This window comes from Dermacentor andersoni, chromosome 5 (genome assembly GCF_023375885.2).
Source record: "Dermacentor andersoni chromosome 5, qqDerAnde1_hic_scaffold, whole genome shotgun sequence".
NCBI lineage: Eukaryota > Metazoa > Arthropoda > Arachnida > Ixodida > Ixodidae > Dermacentor > Dermacentor andersoni.
In genome coordinates, this window is record NC_092818.1 from 95,321,455 (window position 1) to 95,345,371 (window position 23,917).

General features: G+C 43.1%; 1 protein-coding gene across 1 annotated transcript; it reads left to right on the top strand.

Moving 5' to 3' along the window:
• The first annotated feature begins 405 nt into the window (after nt 1-405).
• On the top strand, nt 406-19,167 carry sel (canopy family protein seele). Its single transcript, XM_050178245.3, has 5 exons — nt 406-636; nt 919-1,034; nt 10,023-10,217; nt 14,282-14,390; nt 18,688-19,167. Exons 1-5 carry the CDS (start codon nt 537-539, stop codon nt 18,720-18,722), a joined length of 555 nt encoding a protein of 184 aa, XP_050034202.1. The 5' UTR covers nt 406-536; the 3' UTR covers nt 18,723-19,167.
• Nucleotides 19,168-23,917: the final 4,750 nt, after the last annotated feature.

Consider the following 23,917-nt stretch of genomic DNA (forward strand, 5'->3'; position numbering starts at 1 on the left):
AAGGTCGGCGAAGCATGAATAAAGCTAATTCATACCATCTGCGCGAAGCTGTGGTTCCTGTGGTCAACAAGGCACGGAAGTTTCGAAGCACTACAAGCTCAAGCACTTACCGGCTAGACAACTGCTGAGCGGTAATTCACGCCGCCAAAGCCTTCGACAGCACCGTTGCGCGACGATGGGGCAAGAGTGGGCTTGCCCGTCAGCACCAGCCCAAGGCGTCACATGCAACGTCAGTCTAGCGTCACAGGACAACGCTTGAAATAATTGAAACAATCGCAACAGCAAGTATTCTGCCAAAATTTTTAATTGTGCGTGTGATTCGTATTTTACAATTTAGTTGTGCCTGTAAAATGATCAACGCGACTTCCAGGTAGCGCCTCCGACATTTACGTCACTTTCTTTCGTCTGTTTATTTTGCCGTCGCCGGCAAAGTGGTTGGCGCGGTTGGCTGCGCAAAGTACACGTGTAATAAGCGTACTAAGCACTTTCGTGTTTTTTTACCCCGTTGGCTACGCACGCTTCAAGTTAGCCTCCAAATGCAGTACCTCAATGTCATCTCCTTACAAATTCTTGTTATCGGTACATTTTTCTGCATAGCATTGTGTGAGCCGACTGTGCAGGAGCTGAAGTGTCAAGGTGAGCTCACCGGATGAATGAACGAATGTTCCTAAGCCGCACTCACGTGATATGCAGGACACTACGTGCTCCCAGTAAACAAAAGTTAATCCGTTATGCAGTCTCCCGAGTTGCAAGCGCTTCTTGGCGCTCGCATGGGCGCCTTTCTTTAGTTACAATGCGCGGGTCTTATTTAAAATAAGAAACGAAGATTCAATGTTTCTTCCCCGCTGTATTTCTTTTTCAGGTTAGTTAACGGTTTTTCTTGTGGTTTCACTTGTTTCTCTTGTCTTGTGATTTCAGTGTGCAAAGCATTAGTGAAAGAGTCCGTTGAAGCCATCGCCAAAGTTGACCCCAAAAAGAAGATACCTGTCGGAAGCTTTAGGCTGCAAGCCGATGGAACTCAGAAGCAAAAATCGGTACGTGCTTTTACGCTCATTCTGCGTTAACGAATCCAACTGCGTTAGCTTTGAAACGTGTGTAAGATTGTGTTCGTCTTTTTTTTATACGTTGTTCTTTAAACAGGCAGTTAAATGAATGATTTAACTTTCTAGCACGGGCCTTTGGCTGATCAATATTTTGAAGACACAAGTTAATGGAATTTGTTTTCCATCAGGGTTGGTTTCATATATAGAGCTCCCTACCTGAGGGAACTCTGGCGCTGCGATTGTTCAGCCACCATCAGAATGATGGGAAGTACATGCATTTGTATGATCTTTGTGCTTGTGGCTCCAGACGTTCTTGCAACTTCGCTTAATACGCTTTATCTGCCTTCATTGTCCCAAATTTCAGAGCAATAATTTCTAAGTGCTGAAGTCTCTGCAAACACACACATTCACTGATAATTGCAGTGATTCAGCCTGTAGAGGTGGCCAAATCGAGACGCACCAAGTGTCTGAACGCACTGACTTTCCCCTGAGAAATTCATAAGGGAGTTCTATGGCTATTGTCGGTGCAGGTGTAATGGTTTCAATATTGGGCTTCTGTGCTAGAGATACTGTGTTCGAATCCTGCCTTCAGGCAATTTTAGTAATGTTTAATTACTCATTTATTACGCAGTACTTTGTTGAATATTGTCAGTTTACAATGTCATGAAACCGTCTAAAGTTAGAATGACGAAGTTTAGGCAAATCTATGTACCTACTTCCCATAATTTCCATGCTGGCCTCAGTTGCAGTTCCCGTAGACATTGGTGTCAGAGTTCCCTCAAGTAATTATTATATCAAACTCTATGGCTTCATAAACGAATTGTGGCCCAAATAGCACGACTCATTATGTCGGTGGAATTGCGAACTTTGCATTAAAGAATGTGGAATAGCAGTTGGACATACTTTTACACTCTGAGAGAACATCCTTGTAAAGTAATTTATTGAGACGGCAACTTTAGGCACAATGCCTATTTTTCTCTTACATCCTTAATTATCGTGCCTATTCAATATATGAGCGCACTCATCTATACTATGTTAATGACAGTGTATGAGCCCGCACTTTGGGTCTAGAAACATTTTAGCGGCACCTATATTGTGCCTATAAATGCCAATTTTCGATGTTTCTGCCTACATTGGATCTTCAGGGTATACAAATTCCTTTTTTTTTTTTTCTTTCGATGGGGGCGAAATGCGAAAACACCCGTGTGCTTAGATTTAGGCGCACGTTAGAGAACCCCAGGTGGTCGAAATTTCCGGAGTCCTCCACTACGGCGTGCCTCATAATCAGAAAGTGGTTTTGGCACGTAAAACCCCACAATTTAATTTAATTTTTTTTTTTAATCTTTTCCCTTGCCTCATCCTGTTTATAATGCTATTTCATTGGGGGCAAAATGCAAAAACATCCGTGTACTTAGATTTAGGTACACGTTAAAGAACCCCAGGTGGTAAACATTTCTGGAGTCCCCACTACGGCATGCCTCATCAGAAAGTGGTTTTCGCACGTAAAACCCCATAATGAAATTTTTTTTATCATCCACTTGGGAACTTGGCTGAGAGCAGTCAATTATTAAGCAAATACTTTGCCAGTGCAAAGGCTGTTATTAAGAGCTTTTCTGCCGATGAGAGTACCACTGTTAGGACTCGAACTGCGGTGCATGGCGACACACATGCTCAAGTCAAAATTTTAGCCGACATCATCTAGAAACTTGAATGCTTACGAGCAACTCTGACCAAGAGTGGGGCTGATATTCAATGTTCAGGAAAGGTTCGCCACCATTCATGATGAACCGGTTGCAGAGAGTTAGTTCAAACCTCAGTTTGTCTGTGACAAAAATCCCACACTTTCACTACTGCAAGAACTGTGAAAGGTTCTGACTAGTGAAAGTTTTGCAAGTCCAGAGGGTGTTGGAGCATTGAACGTTGCAAAGTACAAGTATGTGCCGCTAACCAGTGGCGTAGCCAGAAATTTTTTTGGTGGGAGGGGAGGCATATGCACGATGTGCCCCACCCCCTGGCTATGCCAGTGCCGCTAACTTTGGTATATGTTGAACATACTCCTTTCCTTCATACAAACTAATATACTCAGTGAAAACAGGCAAAGTGGCAATGTGAAACCTGAAAATCTTGAGTTGATGATTCTTTGTCACTGCTTTCACTACTTTTCTCAGTCTTCTTGAATCAGTGCAACTCGGAATGAGTGAGGGATACAAGACACATAAAAAAGAGATGTATGAGAAAAACACAGACAGGGGGCGGCCTCCTGTTTCCTGTTTTAATGTGTTAGCATTCTTTGGGTACGCCATACACTTTCCAGGGGCTATCTATGTTTGTACCTTAACATTTTTCTACCTACCTGGGTCACTTTGCAGTCCGTGGTTGAATGGTTAGCACATTGAGCTGCTGTGCTGAAGGAACAAGTTTCGAAACCAACCATTGGGCCAACTAGGGTCACTGAGTATGTGGCAACGTGTACCTACATGCTGCTCTCCAACGAACCTTTTTCACACCAAAGAGGGTACTGGGTAGGCACTGCTGTTTGACAGAACTCTTTGGTGCTGACTTGGAGCACTGGGTGCGTGCTGCTCGGTCCGTGCTGGTTTTTGAATGAACCTTGTTGCCACCAACTTGGGTAACTAGATATGTGCCACTGGGAATGTGCCACCTGTACAATGATAAAAAAGATCCCTTAAATTTCTCCGATGCTGAGCGGAATCAAACCTGTCACAAGGGTTCCTCAAGGACAGCTACCTGACGCGTTAGCAGGCTGTGGCACAAATGCACTGGTGGGCTGCTTTTCAAGGAACACCTTTCACGCCAATGCTTTAGAGAGCTGTGCCAGGGATGCGCTGGGTATATGCCACCGAGTGCGCGGCAAGCAAGGGAACAATTCTCAACGTTCGCAGGCACGGGCGTGCAATGCTTCTGGTCTCGGAGGCCATGTGTGGACTTCTCGGTAGTGCCACTAGATGGCGCAGTGAGTCCAGAAAAAAGTGCAAGAGAGGAGCCAGGTTGCCACATGATGTATTTCTCAGCGTTTGCACTCACCAGCGTGCCATGCATTTCAAAGGCCATGCGCAGTCTTCATGGCGGTGGCACTACAATTCGTAGTGCCATGTTCTTAGGGAAGTGCCAAAGAGAAGTCCCTTTGCAGTACATGCCTAATACATAACTCGTTTCAGTGGTGGCAATACATTGTCACAATATTGTTTCAATGCTACTGCAGTACCATCGACAGTCATCGTGGGATGAATTCTGCCATATTCTTTTTCTTATGTGTTTTTTTATGTGCCTTGTTTCCTTCACTAATTTTGTGTTGCGCTAATGTGAGAACATGTCATGGAACACCAACTCGCTGATACTTCCACCCTTAAGAATTTTTCTTGTGATGTGTAGCCACACCAGATTTCTGATAAATCTTAACTATACCCAACTTGTCTCATTCTGTTTTATCGAGAAATTGGAATGAATACACAAAACTGGGGCTTAGTAGACAGTGTTGGTTAGAACATCATAATTTATCTTCAGATACACAGTGGAACTTCTTAGCAAGTGAACCTGTACATGCCTTAAATGACAGCGTTAGTGCCTGTTATAGGTGCCTAAAACAGCATATTTTAGTGCCGAAACTTCCGGCCTCTAGTAATTAAGGTCTTTGCTAAGCCATAACTAGGGTTCTGCATTTTCCGAGTTAATTTTGTCCCTTAAAATTGCGGGTTAGTTAATCGGAGCTTTCTTTTGCGACGCATGTTCGAGGTTTTCCGTACCTTTTATCCTTATTTGCCTTTCAGTTTCACCATAATTTAAATATAGCTTCGATTGATAAAAGAACAAGGCAGTGTAGCCACAGGAACATTTTTGCGGAACAAATTTGTGGTATATCTATCATTCCATGAGCTTAGCTGTGCCTGCAGGAGCTCGGGAAAGACGGAGCACATCTCGGGCAAAAGAACAGACTCTGCTTTTAGTTTCTTATTCATAGCAGTTTGTTAGAATTTTTCTGTAGGAACCACAGCTTTATGAGCATGTCAACATGACAATGCCTTCACTTCTTACTCTTTATTTTTATTTTATTTAGAAAGACCTCACAGGCCTACGAAAAGACATAGCGTGAGGGGGGAATATGGTACAGTTTATCGCAAGATACAATCGGTAAAAAGATATAGATGCATAAAGGGATTCAAACATTGGCACAAAATGATGAAATGTAGATATGTACAGAAAGATGTCAAAAACAAAGAAAAAAAGAAAAAGGAATGAACAGATAGGCATTGCATAAAAACATCAAGAATAGCAAGAAGTATTACGTAAAAGCAGCAAAATACTTTGCGTTGAGGCATTGTACATAGCGTAAAGTAAAAAAAAAAACGAAAACAAACATATGGCATAACACGTGCCAATACATTGAAAACGTAATTGTAGAGGGATTGATAAGTACCCATGTACTAACTGAACCCTACTCACAGTGCGGAGAAATATGTTTGACCAAATTACTGCAAAAGGCATCATGATCTCTGAGTGAAGCAATGCTATCTGGAAGGCTGTTCCAGAGACGGATAGTGCAAGGCAGTAGTGAAAAGTTAAATGCTTGTGTCGCTTCATATACGCGGACATAACTGAAATTATTGTGCAATCTGCGTGATGTGAAGCGTGGTGTTTCAAGCATGGTAGGGATAATCCGTCAGTGTGAATGAATTTATGTAATAATGACCGCAATTCAATATCACAGCGAGTACTCAACGACTGCAATGATAGTTTGGCCTTGATCTGCGTAATGCTTTACTGGGCACTGTAATTATGAGTAATGAAACAATTTGCCCTCTTCTGAATGATTTCCAACGCTTCAATTAGGTAATGCTGGTGTGAAGACCAAATGGGAGGCGTGTACTCAAGCTGTAAATGTTGGCGCAGTGCAGTCAATTGATAGCATCTGAGAGCCCCGGAAATATGATTTTTGAGCGAATTTGAATCGCTAATTTGTTTTACCTATAAGTGTTGTAAAGTTTCGTTCGTTCTCTTGTCCTTGCTTCTCCGCTGGAACATGAAGTTTCTTGGACGATTATCGGCAGTTGTTGATCAAATGCAGACAGGAAGCGATGGAGATCAGATGTACAAGAAATATTTATAGGTAAACTTTTCTATATACATGGCAGGTAAAACAAATGCATTACAAACTTGAACAATTGAAAAACAAAGTCCCACTCTTCGACTGTCTCAATGACTGTTAGAGTTCAGACTCGTTTTAACGTACATAGTATGGCGCCTCACTGATCTATCAGCAATTCCGATTTCAGCCAAGTCTGAGGGACAGCATGTCGTTCTGATTTTTATAGTCCAAATAGACAAAGAAAAATGTTGGTAGGGCCGTTGGCCCATCCCACAGATTCAGTTGCCATTGAGAGTCAAAAGTTTGTTAAGCCACAACCCAAAGGGATGGGCTTACTCTTAAAAGTAAACGTATTGGAAAACAAAGCTCTTTTCCTTCTTCCCTAAAACTCCGTTGCCCTCTCATTTCTACGTAGTCGGTCACGGCCTCGGCAAAACACGCCAGGCCCATACAAGTTATTGCCAGGCCGTCTCAAACCCTGATGGCGTCTCTAGACCGCAAATGTCTCGGAAGACGGGGTATCGACACCGCATACTGCAGCGGCACTTAAGGTTTGTCCGTGCGAGAGATTTATGACCGTCCATGGCATCCGAACTTGTCTGCATGACAACGTTCTCCGAGTGTGCGTTTACAAGACGACGCTGTCCGAATGCGCTCCTCACATGCGCACTGCATCTCTACAGCGCACACTATAAGCTGTCATTCGACACCACGCAGGCTTTCCTCCGCACCCAGCATCAAAGGCCGCCGATTGCCTTCCAGACGCGTAGAAGAATAGACCCCTGCTCTGTACATGAAGCATGTGGTCAATGCTGCTAGGCCCTCCTTAACCTTGGCAGCGCATCCAATTAGCCAGGGACTCAGGAGCCAGCACCACAACACCGCGTACAGCAGTCTCATTCAAGGCTTGTCTGTGGGGACCCATATGGCTGTCGGCAGACTGCCAACTTCGTGCGCACAATACCGACTTCCCCGAATCCGCACCTCGCCCCCCTAGAGCATGCTGTGACTCGTCACCCGACGCCCCGCGGCCCTTCTGACTCCTCATAAAACAAACGGTTGCCCCGCGGACATAGAGGGAAGTGAAATCCCTCTCTTTACACAAGCATGTGGGCGACTCGCGACACTTAAGTACACAAAACAATCAAAGCGGCCTTACAAGTGTCTTTCTGATTTTGCTGGAATAATTCAAAAACGTGGAACCCTAGCCATAAATTATGATTTCTTTGCTTGTGCATTGAAAGCACTTGCTACCACATGCAGTAACACTGTACTGTTGTTGCATAAAAAGCTGGCTTTCTTTGAGTTGCTTCTGGCCTTCGCTCACAAGTCTGGTCTGCTGTTCATACTCTGAGGCCCACGCAGGCAGCTGACTAACCATTGTCATCTGCTTATCCCTGCTTTTCCACCCATTCTCATACATGTATTCCTTTAGCTCTCAAACATAAGCCAAAGTTCCAGCCTTTACAATAAAGAGACCATTCATTCTTTTAATCTTTTTTTTTTGTGTGTGTGTAGAAACTTGCATGCAGCATACTTGATGGCTGTAACTCAAAGCTTTCACAAGAAGCCCAGCGTGTCACAAGAGCATGCTATTACAGTACAAATACTTAAGATGTATGTATAGGGCCTGACAGGTATTTTAGAACAGTTGTCATGCCATAAATGCTTGTGAAATGCAGGAGTTTGTCTAATGCCCTTGGGATCGCTTCAACATTGCTTTTACATACCATTACCATCAAACAACAGCCTCCAGCAGTACACGTAAAACGAAATGGCTTTGCTGTGCTAGTCATGCTTGCTGCCGACCGTAGCAGTTCGGAGATTGTTTCTAAATCTGGCAGGTGCTATCTGTCTGCCAGGCCCAATCCTTAGTGTGTAGCATTTTCTGTGATCTGTGTTTTACACTGCGGCCAGCGAACTCTGCCATGGCAGGGATGTATAGCGTGTAGCCATTGCATTCTGAAGGGTCCTGCAAATGTAGATTCTATTCTTTATTTGCACTGTATATGGTAATTCTGAATTCTGAGTATATTGTCATGGGTTATAGAAACAGTGCAGAGGCAAACACATCAGCAGAAACAAACGGAAGACTCAGCCTCTTCATTGAGCAAAGTTGTCCCCAGAAAGCAATGCTGCATTTGGAAGGACAATAGCTGCGAGCAGATTCGGCACTTAGAATCCCACTGCTTGAGGTAATTTGCTGTTTTACATGCATCTAGTACATTTCGTGGCATAGTTTGACCACATGCATTAGCCAATGCTTTACCAATTAGGCCCCAGATGCATGCATGGGAAGAGAGAGTAACAACCTTGCTACTTCTTCTCTATGCATATTGAAATGCTTGGCAGATTGCATCACATTGCACAGCAATGATTTACTACTTATAAATTGAGAGTGTGCTAGTTTTTCCCTGTCCTCACCTCAAGCAGCTAGTGCATTGAGACACTATGTGACATTGCACCACCTACGGGATTGGCCCAGGTCTGTGATAGAAAGGACGTGCCTCGCTTTGCACGGTGTGTAACCCTATTATGAACAAAAAAAAAAGCAATACCTGCATGAACAAAACAAAAGTAAGACCTGTTTGTGATGGTCACACACAGCTGCATATCTTGCTCTCATGTGCACTGGAATGCGATGTGCAGCTGTGCAACAGCCACACGAAGCAGCAACTAGACAAGAAAGCAAAAACACAGGCAGAAGCAGAGTGTGGTACAGAACAGTATATAAGCTTCACTTGCTTTGAAGATCATGTGTATTGGTTTCTTTAGATTTTTACTGGGATTTTCTTCAGTTCTACAAAAAAGCTATTTTTATCGCAAATATATTTGTTTCTTAGGCCGTGAGTTCCCCCCTAATTGCCTAGTTTTTTGTTCTATGCTTAATGTATAATTAACATGCTTAGTTGCTTACTAGAGTGTTGCGCTCCACATGACTCGCACTTCTGATCGAATGCAACTGAAGTGTGTGTCATAGAGAATGTTTTTCTTAGTAGTACTTCCAGTACTACTCTTGTGATAGTGAAAGCTATTGATGAGTTGTCACGAGGCTACTCTCTTAATGCATTTGCAATGTTTTAGAACACGAGAAATAGCACATTATGAAAAGGTTGCATACAGCGTAGTATGACTGAGTGGCAAGCCCTGCTTAGGCCACATGGCCATATCATTCCCCGGTCTAGATGAACTAACATAGTCTGCAGGTAGCATACGCTGCTGTCAACATCTCAGCTTATGCTGTTGTGCGTGGAGCTCGCAAGGGGAAAGTGAAATCACCTTTCTCTCAAACGCTTTTTTCAACAGAATCCTGCTCCTCCATCTCTTCCGAATGCTTTATTTCGTAATAAAGCAGATTGCCATACGCCGCTGCTCTTGGTAGCTGCAGTCTGCTATGTAGCATAGATACCATGGCTGCTGCGGTGTGCTGCCACGAGTCCAGTGGCTAAGCGCACTGCGGCTTGGTGAGGACAACCGCGCTTGGCTTACATTTAGTGCATCGTCGTAGGCACCAAAATCAGAAGTAGTGGTTTCTATGTTAGCATCCAAAATGAAATTTTAACTGCGATCCGCTTGGCTATAGCCTTTGCAGTGCGAGGCATTGAAAAAGGAGCGGGAGCACCGCTAATGCCGTGTTTGATTGCCAATAACTCCGCTTGAGCAGAACACTTTGGAGTACTTTTTGTGGCGAAGTATTTCTGAAACAGCCTATTTTAACTTGAAATGCATTTTTCCTCTTCGATAAAAAGTGGTTCAGAGCCCTTTTAAGGGCGGCGCAAGCTGACTTTCCGATGTCTTGTACCTACTGCCAATCATCTTGCACTGTTGTTTCTTTCTTGTTTTTCATGTTCCACTTGGGCTCTTTCTAATTCCAGATTCCCTATGCTGGTTCTGAGGCTCACATGCACGATGTCCTTGATGAGGTGTGCAACCAGATGGACAATTATGCGCAGGCAACACACAAGGAGAATGGAGAGCTCATCCTTGTCAACCTTAGCAAGGATGTTGAAAAGCTGAGCACTTACCAAGTTGTTGCTGATCCCACTGCTAACGGAAAAATTAAGCAACTGGTTAGTTTCACTCTTTACTTTATTTTTGTTCTTAACCATTGCTATGGCTCACACACTTGGGGCATGCGTGTAACATTAAGGGCCCCCTCGGCAGCAGCCTTGTTTGCAGGTATAAGCTCAGGGCGTAGTTCATGTGGTGGCAATCAGTGTTCGCAAAGTATTAAATGCATGAATTGCCAAAAGCCTGGAAAACAACTTGGCGATTCCTGTGTGGGCCAAACCACCTTTGAAAATTTGCCATGCAGCTTAAAAACAAGGGAGACAAAAGAAAGAAAGAGGAGGCAAGGGTACAGTTAATGACAAAAAAGATGTTTTTTTATTTTGTCTCTGATGTGGGAGAATGGAGAAAAGAAGATTGTTGTCCAGTTTGGCCTAAGTGGCACCCAGATAAACACTAAGTATTGCAACATTTGGTAAACTTCCCTTCCCATGATCTCCAAATCAACAAGGTTTCACCGTAACACCAGCATCATGAAGTCCACACTGTGCAAAATTTCATGACAGGAATGTGCTGATTACAATCTTAACGCAGGTCTAAGTTCACATGAATCATTTCATGACCACTTAGAATGTGGACAGGATCCTGCAACACGGCCAGCATTATAGATACCGTAGTTTTGTTTAATAACTTCACAATGTGTGACACTCTGAACAAGCGTTGTAGAAGACAGAAAAATCTAAATGGCAAGCACCTTTCTTTCGTGCATGTGTTTGTATTGCAGGAAAGTGCATGGTCGTAGTTGGAATCGGTGAACTCTTTCTTGTTGCAAATTCATAGTAAAGCCCGTTTCATGAAAGAGTAGTTCACTGTTTGCTCGCATATGCTGTCGCACTGCTAGTGTCGCAGCATGGCATATCGCCGATTGTTACGTTTGCAACCCACAATGCAACAAGGGTGAACCATGATGCTTGCGAAAAGAAAGCTTGAGGCCTACACTGACCATGCAGCTTGCGTTAACATGGAGCATGTTGTAACACTTGCTGTGTTCCAGAAGTGCTTGAGCGTAGGGATAAATTGTGTTTTGTATACTCTTCCTGTCACTTTTTTTTTTATAGAAACAAATTAACCAACCTTCCAGCTATTACAAACATCTGTTCACCGTAAAGTTGGAAAAATTATCAATGATGCGACCTGGGTAGCCATTCAGATAGCTTGCCTGCCTTATTGACGTCAGCTGGGCCAAATGCGTCAATTGAGACTGGCTGCTGAAAACGTAGGGGAGCGGCGCCGCTGCAATCGGTAGCGATGCGTAATTTGAAAACATTATAATAAATTATTATTATATAAATATAATAAACATGGAGCTCTTAAATGTGTCACTTAATGATCAGAACCCTAACGACTCAGTATGTTTGTACAAAACTGTCAAGTTTCAGGGTCTCTCTGAGGGTTTTATTCTGCCTCTTCAGACAGGCATCTGTGGCGTAATTGATAGAATAGTGAGCTTGTGTGCTGGAGGTACCATGATTAAATTTGGCGGGTAGACAATTTTATTTATTTATCTTTATGTATTTTGATTATATATATATATATATATAATCTCCGACCCATTGTATCCATGGCAGCAATGATAGCAAAAATTCGCCTGGAGCTTCCATCTCTCATGTAATACCCTACTGGGCTCTGGGGCCTTTGAGGTATAATAAATAGAGATAAATTAATCAATAATTGCTGTCGCAATTAAGTACATAAATATAGAAACAGCAACAGTGTAAATGGTACAAAATGGCTAATGAAAGAACATTATTCCGTAAAATAATCTAGACAGCACTGTTGAGTACTTTGACAGCAGTTATGAATACTGAGAGGCACTTCGAGTTTGTGCTATGCCATGACTTGGCACACATGCCGGTCTGCAGTGAATTTAAGATTGGACAAGTGTAGACACTCAGCCATTCTACATTTATCAAGTGTTCATTTACTTTAAGTTCGCCAAGCACATTTGTCTACACACACTCACGTGTGCCTGTCAGTCTGACAGGTGCTGTGTCTGTGTGGACACCCATAACATATGAAAAACAGGCTGTCCATCAGTACACGCACACAACACTGCTTATGAAGAGAAAACAGTGTGAAGACTGGACACAGAGAACAAGAATGAGATGCAACAAAGGGGTGATGAGTCAGTGCTTCATTGTATCTGCTTTTTGCCCTTTGGTTCCCATCCTTGTTTCTTTTTCATGCTAAGCTGTCTACCAGCCAGTCCACATAAACAAGATTTCGTGCTTGAAATGTAAACAGGTGTTCCTCCAGGATTTAGATGAAAGGGATCCTGAACCACCCCTCGGTCTCGGTGAAAAAACATAGCCCACAGATAGCACGCACTGCTGTGCCGTTGTACGCAGGGCGTGGAGCTCGCCAGCACAGCATGAAGGCACCTTTCTCTCAAGCACTCTTTTCATCAGGAGCCTGCTCTTCATTCTCTTCTGGATGCTTTATTTCGTAATAAGGCAGATTCCCATATGCGGCCGCTGTTGGCCAATAGCTGCTGTCAGTTAAGAAAGGTGTTTGGATCAATGCACTCCTTTCTACTGTTACTGTGTATATTTATTGACAAATTTCAATAAATAGGCTGAAGTGAAAATCTGCTTTGGAATTTCGATAATAATTACGCACTTCTGGAAGAAGCCGACTATCATCTGTTCACGCTCGGCTGTGTCCGCCTGCACAGGAATTAAACGTTGGTCACCCTTCTTATCGATGTCGCAGCTGGTGGGTCTCGCTGATTTCGACTAGTTTTGAACGCTCAACTAGTCTCGAACCACGCAAACCTTAAGGTCAGACCATATGCACGCTTGCCAGTGTGCGCTGAATCCTGGCCGCTTCTGGTTAGGTGCCTTGGAAAACGTATTGATAGTGCTTAAGAATGTACAAGTTAGATTTGGCTACTATTCGACGGTCAAACTGGTGAAGGACAAAGCCGGTCTGCACCACGTAGCGTGGTCAGACTGTAGCATCTGAGCGCGAGGATGCACTCAATCCCTGTTGTGCACAAAGCAAACACTGTGCATACACACTACAGTTGCATGTAGCTGTGGTCCGCCACGTAGCGTAAATACTGCGGCCGCCACGGGGTGCTGCAATGAGCCCATGGCTAAGTGCACTGTGACTTGTTGAGGACAGCCTCATTCGGCTTGCGTTTGGCGTGCCGTAGCACCAAAATCAGAAGTAGTGGCATCTGCGTTAACATCCAAAATTAAACTTGAACCGCCCACCACAGTCATGGGCACACCCCGCTCCATTGTAGCCTTAGCAGTGCAAGGCATTGAAGAAGGAGCGGAAGCGCGGTGAAGGCCGGGTTTGATTGCCAATAAACCCACTTCTGCTGGATGCATTGGAGTGCTTTTCTGCGGCAATGTATTTCTGACCTATTTTAACTTCGAATTCATTTCTCCTCTTCGATAAACAGTGGTTCGGGTCCCTTTAGAAAGGGGGTGGTGGGGTTGCTGCAAACATTGGGTGAGGTCCAGTATTTCATTCGCTAAAGTGTGTTGACGCTTTGCCATTGCTATTATTTTTCATTAGTTCCACAATGTGAAGTATGATTTGTAGAATTTAATTACCTTGAAAAGAATTCCTACAATTTGGGAAAGTGAACAACTGCATGTTACAGGCATAGCATTCACTAAGTATGCTACTATTGCCAGTTTTATTTTGGTGCGGTGTGCTTTCATGAAGGTGCTCTGTTATGTAGGGGCATATCTGTAAAACAGTTACTTTTGCCTTAATCTCACTCAGAAAGATGGTATACAATAATTTTTGGCATTCCAAGTTTTAAAATGTGCATTTTTCATGCCTGTAGCAACATTATATCAGTTATTTCATTGGTTCGGGAAGTATTGGATTGGGCTAGTTGGTGCTGTATTGTTATTTTAGCATAGAAAGGCACATGTCGTGATGTGAGAAAGTCACACTCAGTTGTGAGCTCCTCGGTGCTTTTGCCCCAGACAACTCCCTACAGTGCTCGTCTGTGTTTTTCTCATTTCTTTCCATGCTGAAATGACAGTAGTCCAGTGGTGTGCTTGCATCTATGTTCAATTTTTTTTTTTTTCATTTTTTGCAGTGTGAAGATATGATTGGGGAGTATGAAGATGATTACGTGCGAGTTTTCTCAAAGCACAAGATAAGGGTGGAGCCCCAAGCCTTCAGGTTGCTTTGTGAAAACAACAAAGGTAAAATATGCTTTGGCAATTTTATATATACATGCTTGTCTATACTCATGTACTCATCTCATGTATATACTACGCAGATGTACTCATCTTGTATATGTGTTCATGAAATAAGGGTTTACCATATTGACCAGGCACGGGCTCTACCATCTGAGCGTTCGTGCAATGCTTCTTTCGTGGGCTCATGATCGTTTTCACCACACATAGGCAGAAATTTTTGCCGTAATCAAAATTGACATAAGGCTTCTATCTTTTAAAAACAGTAGCTATTAGCGAGATTACAGGAAACAATGTCCTTCAAAAATAACAGGCCACAAAGCATGTTTCTTGTGTAAAAAATTTTATATAACATATAAAACATTGTTAAAAAATATCTTTTGTAGCAAGGCATGCAAGGGGCACAAGTAGCAGACAATTATAGCAAAAGTGTTTTCTTTACTGGAATTGGAGGAATGAAATGGGCCAGCTTGGAAATTCCAGTAGAGGGAATAGTCCAACTCTCACCATTCCAAAGAGTTAAAGCAGTGAAATTACAAGAGATCTCTAGTCTCTGGAATGAGAATGGAACGGATGTCGCCACTCCGCAACTGTGACCTGAATCGAAATTCTGTTTAGTTACTCAACAATGAGAAAAGAAAATGGGAGTAAAAGCAGAAAGAAAAATATTGATGATGAGGGCGGAAATGGTGGCTTGAATGAACATCAACAGGAAAAACTCTTTAAAGCCTCAAATCCTGACCACTCCTGCACAGAAATTTTACGATAGTTTTTAAAGCATTTGTGCTGATGGTTAGGGTTTGACCAAGGTTGCAAGAGAAACTTTTCAGGCTAAGGTGGATTGTTGAACGTTTACAGAAGCTCTGCAAGTGATTGCAAAGTGTCTGATTGATCAGACAGGTGCACAACACACTCTGTAGTCTTAGGTATGGCACGCTTTTTGCAGTCCAGATTGTATGCACAGCTGATAAGTGGTAAGTACCGTAGTGTCAAATGAACACCACATCTAGTGCTAACCTATGCAGCAACTTACATGACTTCTCTTGGTTGCCTGCGGTAATTTCAGTCGCATGCCTGGGTTGATCCTATTAAGATCGACCCGCTCAACTTTATTTAATTTTTGAATATTACGGTTACGCTTTGGTAGTCTGAGTGGTGGAATAAATGTGCCAAGTTGTGCCAAGAGCAGTGCCTTATGTTTCGCTGCTCCAAAATAAAATTTTTGCGAAAAAATTGTGGCAAGCCTGCACCCGCCTGTTAAACAGATGTGATCACACCCCTGTGAGCAACAGATGGACAAGCATCTAGCAGTGACCCTTTGAGAGATTAGGAACCAGGTAGACCTCTGTTTAGAAGTGCAATGAATGGAAACTGCCTGTGAGATGAAACCAAAACTGATCACTGTGCGTTCTCGCGTGCATGGAAGCATGAATGGTCGCTGAAACACCAGCATAAAAAAGTTGTGGAATGAAAACCAAGAAACTACGGAGCAAGTAAAAATTATATCTGCACAGGGTGGCAGCACTTGCTGGGCAATAAAGAGTTGAAAAATTGTCGTGTTTTTCAAACGTACAGGTGGCGCTGTAAATATACGGCATCGTCCATTTGGGTCTTGTTTGCAGTACCGCATACTTACGGCATTGACCATAAAAGGGTTAATGAGAACCTTCATCGCAACCCTGAGTGATCGGGAGAGCAGATTCCAAGGTTGTAATTTCTACAGCATTCACACGATTCATTGCACAGTTGTGCAAAGGAGATTCTGCCCGTTAAAAGTAAATAAACCTGTCAACGTCTTCACTGTATCTTCAATTTAATTGCGTATGTCCGATAGGGCATGGGCTCCCGTACACACCTTTCTTCCGCAGTCTTTCTTCTTTTTTTCGCTCGATTGAAGCACGGCAATCGCACAAACGCCTGTTGCAAGTTAAAATCATAGAAGTGTCTTTGTGCCATGGTATACCCACTGGGCAAGCCATTCTATTAATAATTAACAAAACTAGTGTGTTTTTTATATCCCGAATGCTGCATTGATATCTAGAAAGCCTACTCTGCTATATTTATTGAATATTTCAGTAAATGTTAAGACCATGTGGTGTAGAGATATACATTCCTCACAGCACCAGAAGTACTTACCATTGCTCTAACTCAAATTATTGCCTTCGCCATGATCTGCATCAAAATGTGAAATAGCTGTTCCACCATTGTGGTCCACAGGTCACATGAGAAATCACCTAATGATAAAAAAGCAGGTAAAATGTTTGAGAGAAGGTGCAAGAAAATATTTGTTACGTGCTTTACTAGAATTCCTGATGTGTCGGGGCCGTAGATGACAGGATTATTTCATTTTCTATAATATAACTTAAGTCAGAGGTTTCGGAAATTACCAAAAGAGAGAAATTCATTAAAGGGCCCCTCACCAAGTCTGGCCATTTTGAGCTGACAAGTGCAGAGCATATATTACACGCTAGCGATCACATTTGCAAAGGATTACATCGCTCAGCACCGCGGAAAGGTCTGAAATTTCAATCCGAACCTCGTTTTCCCTTTCTCTCACGTTCCTACACCTACGTAGTCTGGTCTGCAATGTGACGTTGCTTGTAGTGACACGTGACTTCGAGAATTATTCAAGGCAACATCTGTTATCTGTGTGATCAGTTGCTTGAACTGACGAATTGAAGTTTAGAAAAATAATAAAACACACAAACGGAATGTCTGCGTGTTTTTTGCCTTACTTCGCACTAAAACAAGAAAGATGTACTTTTGCTTCGTCTTCGTGTTCCCACGGTCGTGCAGTCATATGTGCATGACCGAAACTATGCCATTTTCTGCCGTGTTCCAGCGCGTGTTCATGCTCTGCGATCCACTTGTTCTGCCTCAGTATTCGTATAGCTCTGAATTATACAGCTAGTCATGTGTCCTTGTGCACAATGCGCAAAATCATGTGCTGCGTGAAACGAGACATCACAACGCCAACAGCTGAAGTGCGCAGCGCCCAAAAAAAAATTGAGGAGAAAAAAAAGAATGAAGGCGGGGTCCGTGTCGTAGGAGTCACGCGATCCTCGAGGTTCGGTATGGGAGAATGCAGGGAAAATATTTCGCTTGCGGAGGCTAGACGGGGCAAGTGGAGAGAGTGTCTTGCTTGGCAGTGGAGCTCGCCTTGTGAAATCATGGATTCGTGGCACTGAAATATCTATATCTCAGCTATTAATGAGCCGATTCGAAAAATTTTTGTGGCAGAACTCTCCCTAGAGGACACGTAACAACTTCCAGCATATAACCAAAATTTCCTATGGGGCCTGGTGAGGGGCCCTTTCAAAAGTTTCCTATTGCCACCCAATTCATTCTGCACCATCCTAAAAAACCTTGGAAAATTTCTACAATGCCTTATGTTTTCAGTCTGTATGCTGGACATGACAAAGAGGTTGAAGAAATATTGGTTTTGAGCTGTGCCTACTTCTCCTCCAAAGAATTTCTCAATTTTTAAAATGTTAGAAGAAGACTTGAGAAGGAGTGTCATGTTCACACATAGAATTTGTTGCTAATGGCATTAAAGGTATGCTAAAGAGGAATGATTAGCTGGATTGGAAAATTACATTTATGGAATTCCACAAATGCCAGGCTTCCTGCACCTGCTGGTATGGCTTAGGGGCTATGGCATTCTACTGCAGAGCTTTAGGTCCCGAGTTCGATTCCCCGACACCACAGCCACATATTAAAGGGGGTATAATTCAAAAAACCTCTTGTACTTGGATCTTCCACTACATTTCTTGTAGCTCCAGGATTCATCGGGAAATGAAACCCCATGAGTAAATCAATCAAGCAGTCAGTTTTCCTGTGAGCAGAGTCTTGGTAGTCTTGACAAGAAGCAAAAGTGATAGAAGGGCTTGATGTTATTGTGCTAACTCCTTGTGCTGTCATAAGATTTTACACTGCAGCTGCTTGGAACTAGTGAATAGCTTATGGATGTTGAAGGATTGCTTTGCATTCTGAATGAACCAAGGACTCAACCTACTTAGTTTCCATGGACTTTAACAGCACAAATGCAGGTCCAGACATGCGAAAATACTATGAAGCTGATGATGTCACACTGCATGCCAGTGTTGTGGTCCATAGGCGAAAATCAAAAAAGCGAAACTATCTACTGTATTCCACAGAGAACTGACCATCCTGCCAAATAAATGCAAGTCATGTAATCTAATAATACTCCACACCGCTTAACTTGGTGTTCCTCATCAGTGTACCGTTGAGACTTAAGTCAAGCTTTGTGCCAATTAAATCCCTCTTTTCTCTTCTTTTTCAGAAATCTGTGGAGAAAAGGTCAAGGAAGAATTGTAGCTGCCATTGTCCACTTCAGTGTCGCTACTGCGTGCGCAGCTTTACCCAATGATGGAAATTTTTTTGTGTGAAAAGGCATACCCAAGTCTGTCAAGGGTGCTGACATTGCATTCCTATTTATTTGGCACTGTGTGCCTGCATTCATTTGTTTGTGTGATATTGTGTTACATTATGATGGTTATGAGATAACCTTATATGATCCTGACGGTTAAACCGCATTGTCTAGCTGAAGGCACATTTAACATTCTTTCAGAGAGTGCACTCAATGTTCTCAAATTCGTGTATACTCCAGCCAATGTACGAAACTTTCGGAAGCATGTAATTGCTCAAAATACGTTACTGCTCTATGCAATAAAGAATGCACATGAGAAAAAGAACGCATTTGCTTGCAACCGCATGTTTACGTGTTGGAACTGCATCTAATAAAGATTTTTGCTCTTGCATACTTGAAAGCAAACACATTGCTTTTTTTATTTAGAGTAAAGCTTCATGAATATTCAAAACTTTGAATATGATTCGGGTAGTCCTCACTATTTAATTTCATAATATGATATTCGAAGTGCGAAATAAATTGTTAAGGCTGTACAGTGCGCTAATTATGGACTTCAAACGAAAAGCAATTGGAAGTGGCTGTACTTTTAAGCACTGCTTCCGATATTGGCTTTAAAGGGGCTTTACCAACCCTTCAAATTCATCTGCAAATGTATTCTGTAAGTGAACTTACGAGGCAGGTCTTGTAGTTACATGCAATGTATGGAGCTAACAAGTGGAAGGTAACGATAGCTCCCCTTCAGACAAACACCTTCACCTTGCCATTTCTAGATCTGCTTGCCCGCTGCCAACTGATGGCTGCCTTTGGGTGATTGTCACGGTGACACAAGCACAAAATTCGCAGGAGTATATGAATAGTGCTTACGTAATGTGATTTTTTGGGGTATTAATCTTATTTGATGGAACAAATGAGAGGCTGACATAAGCAGAAGGCGTGTTACAAAATTTCTTCCAAGGTTGAAAGAGAATCTTCCTTGTGGCAGTGAATGTTATATGTTCAAGCTCACTTGCATTCATACGAAACTTATACCTCTGTCCGTACCAGTATCGCACCATTCCCGAACTTTTGGTAAAATTTTGATAATGTGTGGGGAAGGCTATATTATGTTCATTAATAATAATAAAAATAAATACATAAGATTTCACCTGACATGTGGACTTGTGCAACCTGTCGGAATCGTAGACCAATTTCCAATTGTTTCTTTCAAGCAGCTGCATTAAGAAATTAAGTTGCCTCTAATTAAACTGCACACTTTAACAGGCTGCCCGCATATGACTCATGCATTTGCAACTTCTTGGCATATAACACTTTCGGGCACTTGCTTTAAGAATTATTTAATTAGCATTTGTTGCCTTCTTTTTTGATGTTCTCTTCCTGTCTATCAAATCTATCTATCTAACTGGCTAGCAAGCCCTTTACGCCAGCCCAGTGCCCCTAGTGGTCTACTACATACACCCTTAAAGAAGTTTGCACCCTTTGGGGCGTATCTTGTCCCACAACAATAATCATCATCTGTCTTGCCCGCATTTCCTTTCTTTAATGCTGTGAGCCCGATACTTCCAAGTCATGAATGTCGTACACATTATCGGCATGACATATCATTCTCGACAGGAAAGTAGTTAGCACAATGCTTTCAAGAAAGGAAGTGCAAGCAAGGCAGATTACTATTATTGTTGTGGGACAAATATATACTCCAAAGGGTGCAGCTGTTTGAGTAGCTTGGGACACTAGGTACGGTTCTGATGCCATCATGGTCGTGGTGCCATCATGGTCCTTCCATCATCATCATTCCAGCTTAGTCATCCGACTCTCGTCATGCCCTCAATGTCATGCCTTTAACATCGACCCAGTGGTTCAAGTTGTCAAATAGCTTGTGCTACTGGGCATGTACTCGTTGCATTGTCATCATTTCAACTTTGTCATTGGACTCTGGTCATGACATTGTCATCACTCCATTGTCATAGTCTAGCAGTCATGATCATACTGTCATAGTGGTACTGTTGTGGTTCCATTGTCACAATTCTAGCTTCCATCCAATTTTCATCATGTCATGCCATCACCATACAGACATCATACCCTTGTCGTCATACTGTTTTCGTCATCCCATTGTCCTCGTATTGTTAATGTATTTCATCATCGGCATTGCATAATTGTCACACTGTCGTTGTCATATTTTTTCGTCCGACTCTCATCATACTGTCATCGTCACACTATGTTTGAAACGCAGTCATCCTCATACTATTGTCATCACACTTTTGGCTTACCATTGTCATCGCTTCATAAATGTCATCTCATTGTCAATGGGCCATCTTTGTCATACTGCCTTCGTTGTCCCATCGACATGATTCCTTCTTTGACATTCAATCATGATTATACTGCCATTGCCTTGCCATCATCATCACTGTCTTGTCGTCATACTGTCGAAATCCTTCCATCATTGTCATTCCAGCTTCATGCAGTCACAATTCTAGCATCCATCCAATTTTCGTCATGTCATGCCATCACCATACAGACGTCATACCGTTGTCGTCAGGCCATTGCCCTCATATTGTAATGTCATTGTCATCATTGCATAACTGCCATACAGTCAACTTCATGCATTCATTGTCACACTGTCGTGATACTTACTTTTTCATCTGACTCTCATCATACTGTCATCGTCATGCTGTTTGATACACAGTCGTCTTCGTACTATTGTCATCACACTTTGGCCTTACCATCGTCATCGGTTCATAAATGTCATCCCATTGTCAATGGGCCATCTTTGTTATACTGCCTTCGTTTCATTGTCATCACTGTCTTGTCGTGATACTGTCAGAATCGTTCCATTGTCGGCATTCCAGCTTCATGCAGTTGTCATCATACTGTTTTCGTCATACACTCGACATCCCGTTGTTCTCATGTTGTTGTCACTATACTATCATCATCATTTCAGAATAGTCTCATTGTCGACAGGCCGTTGCTGTCTTACCATATTCGTTGTTCCATCGATGTCATTTCATCATTGTCACTGCTTTGTCGTTATGCCGTCATGGTCATGCCCAACCTTGGCAAGCAGTGTCATAGCTAAGTGGACTGATACCGGAGAGAGTGTATGTCACATATAGCCGAAGCAACTGAAATCTCAGAATGACTACACACATAATAAATGTCTTCTACAATACAGTGTGTTGCTATATTCATCATACCTTGGTGGTGAAGCAGCACACTGACAAGGACAAGGTGAAGACACGCAAGAATACACGACACTCTTCACCTTGTCCTTGTCAGTAGCTCTGCTTCACCACCAAATTATGCTTATCAACTAGTCCAACTTTCTACATTACTGTTGCTATATTGCATGAATGCTATTAATGAAAATAGCATTTTACCTACTGTGGCCACTTTAAGCTTGTCTGTCAATCTAGCCTTTTATGCATACCCAGAGGCCCATGTCTACTAGCTTGGACCATTAATGTGCTCATTGTCATTATGCCGATATCATTTCATCATTGTTAAGGGTGTGCAAATATTTAAAACTTTCTAATAATTAATCAAATAGGGTCCTAGTCGATTCAGTCTTTGAGTAGAATAGTCATTATTCTTAAATGTGAATATTTTTCGAATATTTCAAAATGTAAACTGCATTCATTTAAGCAAAATTGGAGCAAAAGAACGCTAATTTTTCACACACGTGGGCATAATATTGTTACGTAGGAAGACGCAGACGAAAAGCTATGTACAAGTATATATACAAGAAAATACGTTGCGCTTGGCGAAGAGGCAACAGCCCGCGCTAGCTTCTAATTGTCGTCTTCTTACTGCTCGGCTCTTCGTCATTGGAAATACTATCCCGTAGCACTACCCCCGGCGGCAAAAGCGCCGTCCCGGAGCGACTAAAGGCCGGAGTCTGAAGCAGTGTAGTAGGTCTTGAGCCTACTGACGTGCACGACATCACTAGATGCCATAATAGATGACGAGGTTGAGCTCACAGGAGCAATTTCGTACGTCACAGGCGTCACCTGGCGCAGCACGCGGTAGGGCCCTGTGTATCGCGAAAGGAGCTTTTCTGAAAGTCCGACGTGACGAGAGGGCGACCACAGGAGCACGAGTGCACCAGGCGAAAACTGTACGTCGCGGTGGCGGGCGTTGTACTGACGCTGCTGCGTGGTTTGCGAGTCCGTCAGTCGAGCACGGGCAAGCTGGCGTGCGTGGTCGGCGAGGGCAATGGCGTCGCGCGCATACTCGGTTGTTGAGATCGCAGCAGGAGGAAGTACCGTGTCAAGGGGCAAGGTCAGTTCGTGACCGTAGAGTAGATAAAATGGAGAAAATCCAGCGGTGTCATGCCGGGAAGAACTATAAGCAAATGTGACGTAAAGAAGGGCAACGTCCCAGTCGTGGTGGTCCTTCGAAACGTACTGGGACAGCATGTCGGTAAGAGTACGGTTTAACCGCTCTGTCAGGCCATTGGTTTGAGGATGGTATGAGATGGTCAGCTTGTGTTGAATAGAGCAGGAACGCACAATGTCGGCGATAACTTTCGAGAGGAAGTTACGACCACGGTCAGTAAGCAGCTGTTACGGGGCGCCATGCACTAAGATCATGTCACGCAAGAGAAAGTCCGCGACGTCAGTGGCGCAACTGGTAGGGAGAGCTCACGTGATAGCATATCGGGTGGCGTAATCTGTTGCGACGGCTACCCATCACTTCCCAGCACTACCCAGCACCTCCACCAGATATGTTACATAGGAAGACGCAGACGAAAAGCTATGTACAAGTATATTTACAAGAAAATACGCTGCGCTTGGCCAAGAGGCAACAGCCCGCGCTAGCTTCTAATCGTCGTCGTCGTCTTCTTACTGCTCGGCTCTTCGTCATTGGAAATACTATCCCGTAGCAATATAGACGTAAAACACAAGAACTTGAGTAGTGGAGCAGGTGGGGTGGGTGGGGATATTCTGTAAATGTCTGCCTGGTGGATGTCCATATCATCTGCTGATGCAGTGCTGATTGGCTGGGGACGTTTGTCTCTTGACGTGTAACCCAGCTCAGCCAGTCAGGACTTCAGCAGCAGACGAAATGGACACGTCCACTGGGTGGACACTTCCAAATACACCTCCCCCCTCCAAAATACGCCGCTTACTTAGCCACACTTTGATGCACT

Coding starts and splice junctions, on each gene's coding strand:
- sel (XM_050178245.3), top strand. CDS start 537: ATGCAGTACCTCAATGTCATCTCCTTACAAATTCTTGTTATCGGTACA. Junction 1,035..10,022: donor GAACTCAGAAGCAAAAATCG/GTACGTGCTTTT, acceptor TTCTAATTCCAG/ATTCCCTATGCTGGTTCTGA. Junction 14,391..18,687: donor GCTTTGTGAAAACAACAAAG/GTAAAATATGCT, acceptor CTTCTTTTTCAG/AAATCTGTGGAGAAAAGGTC.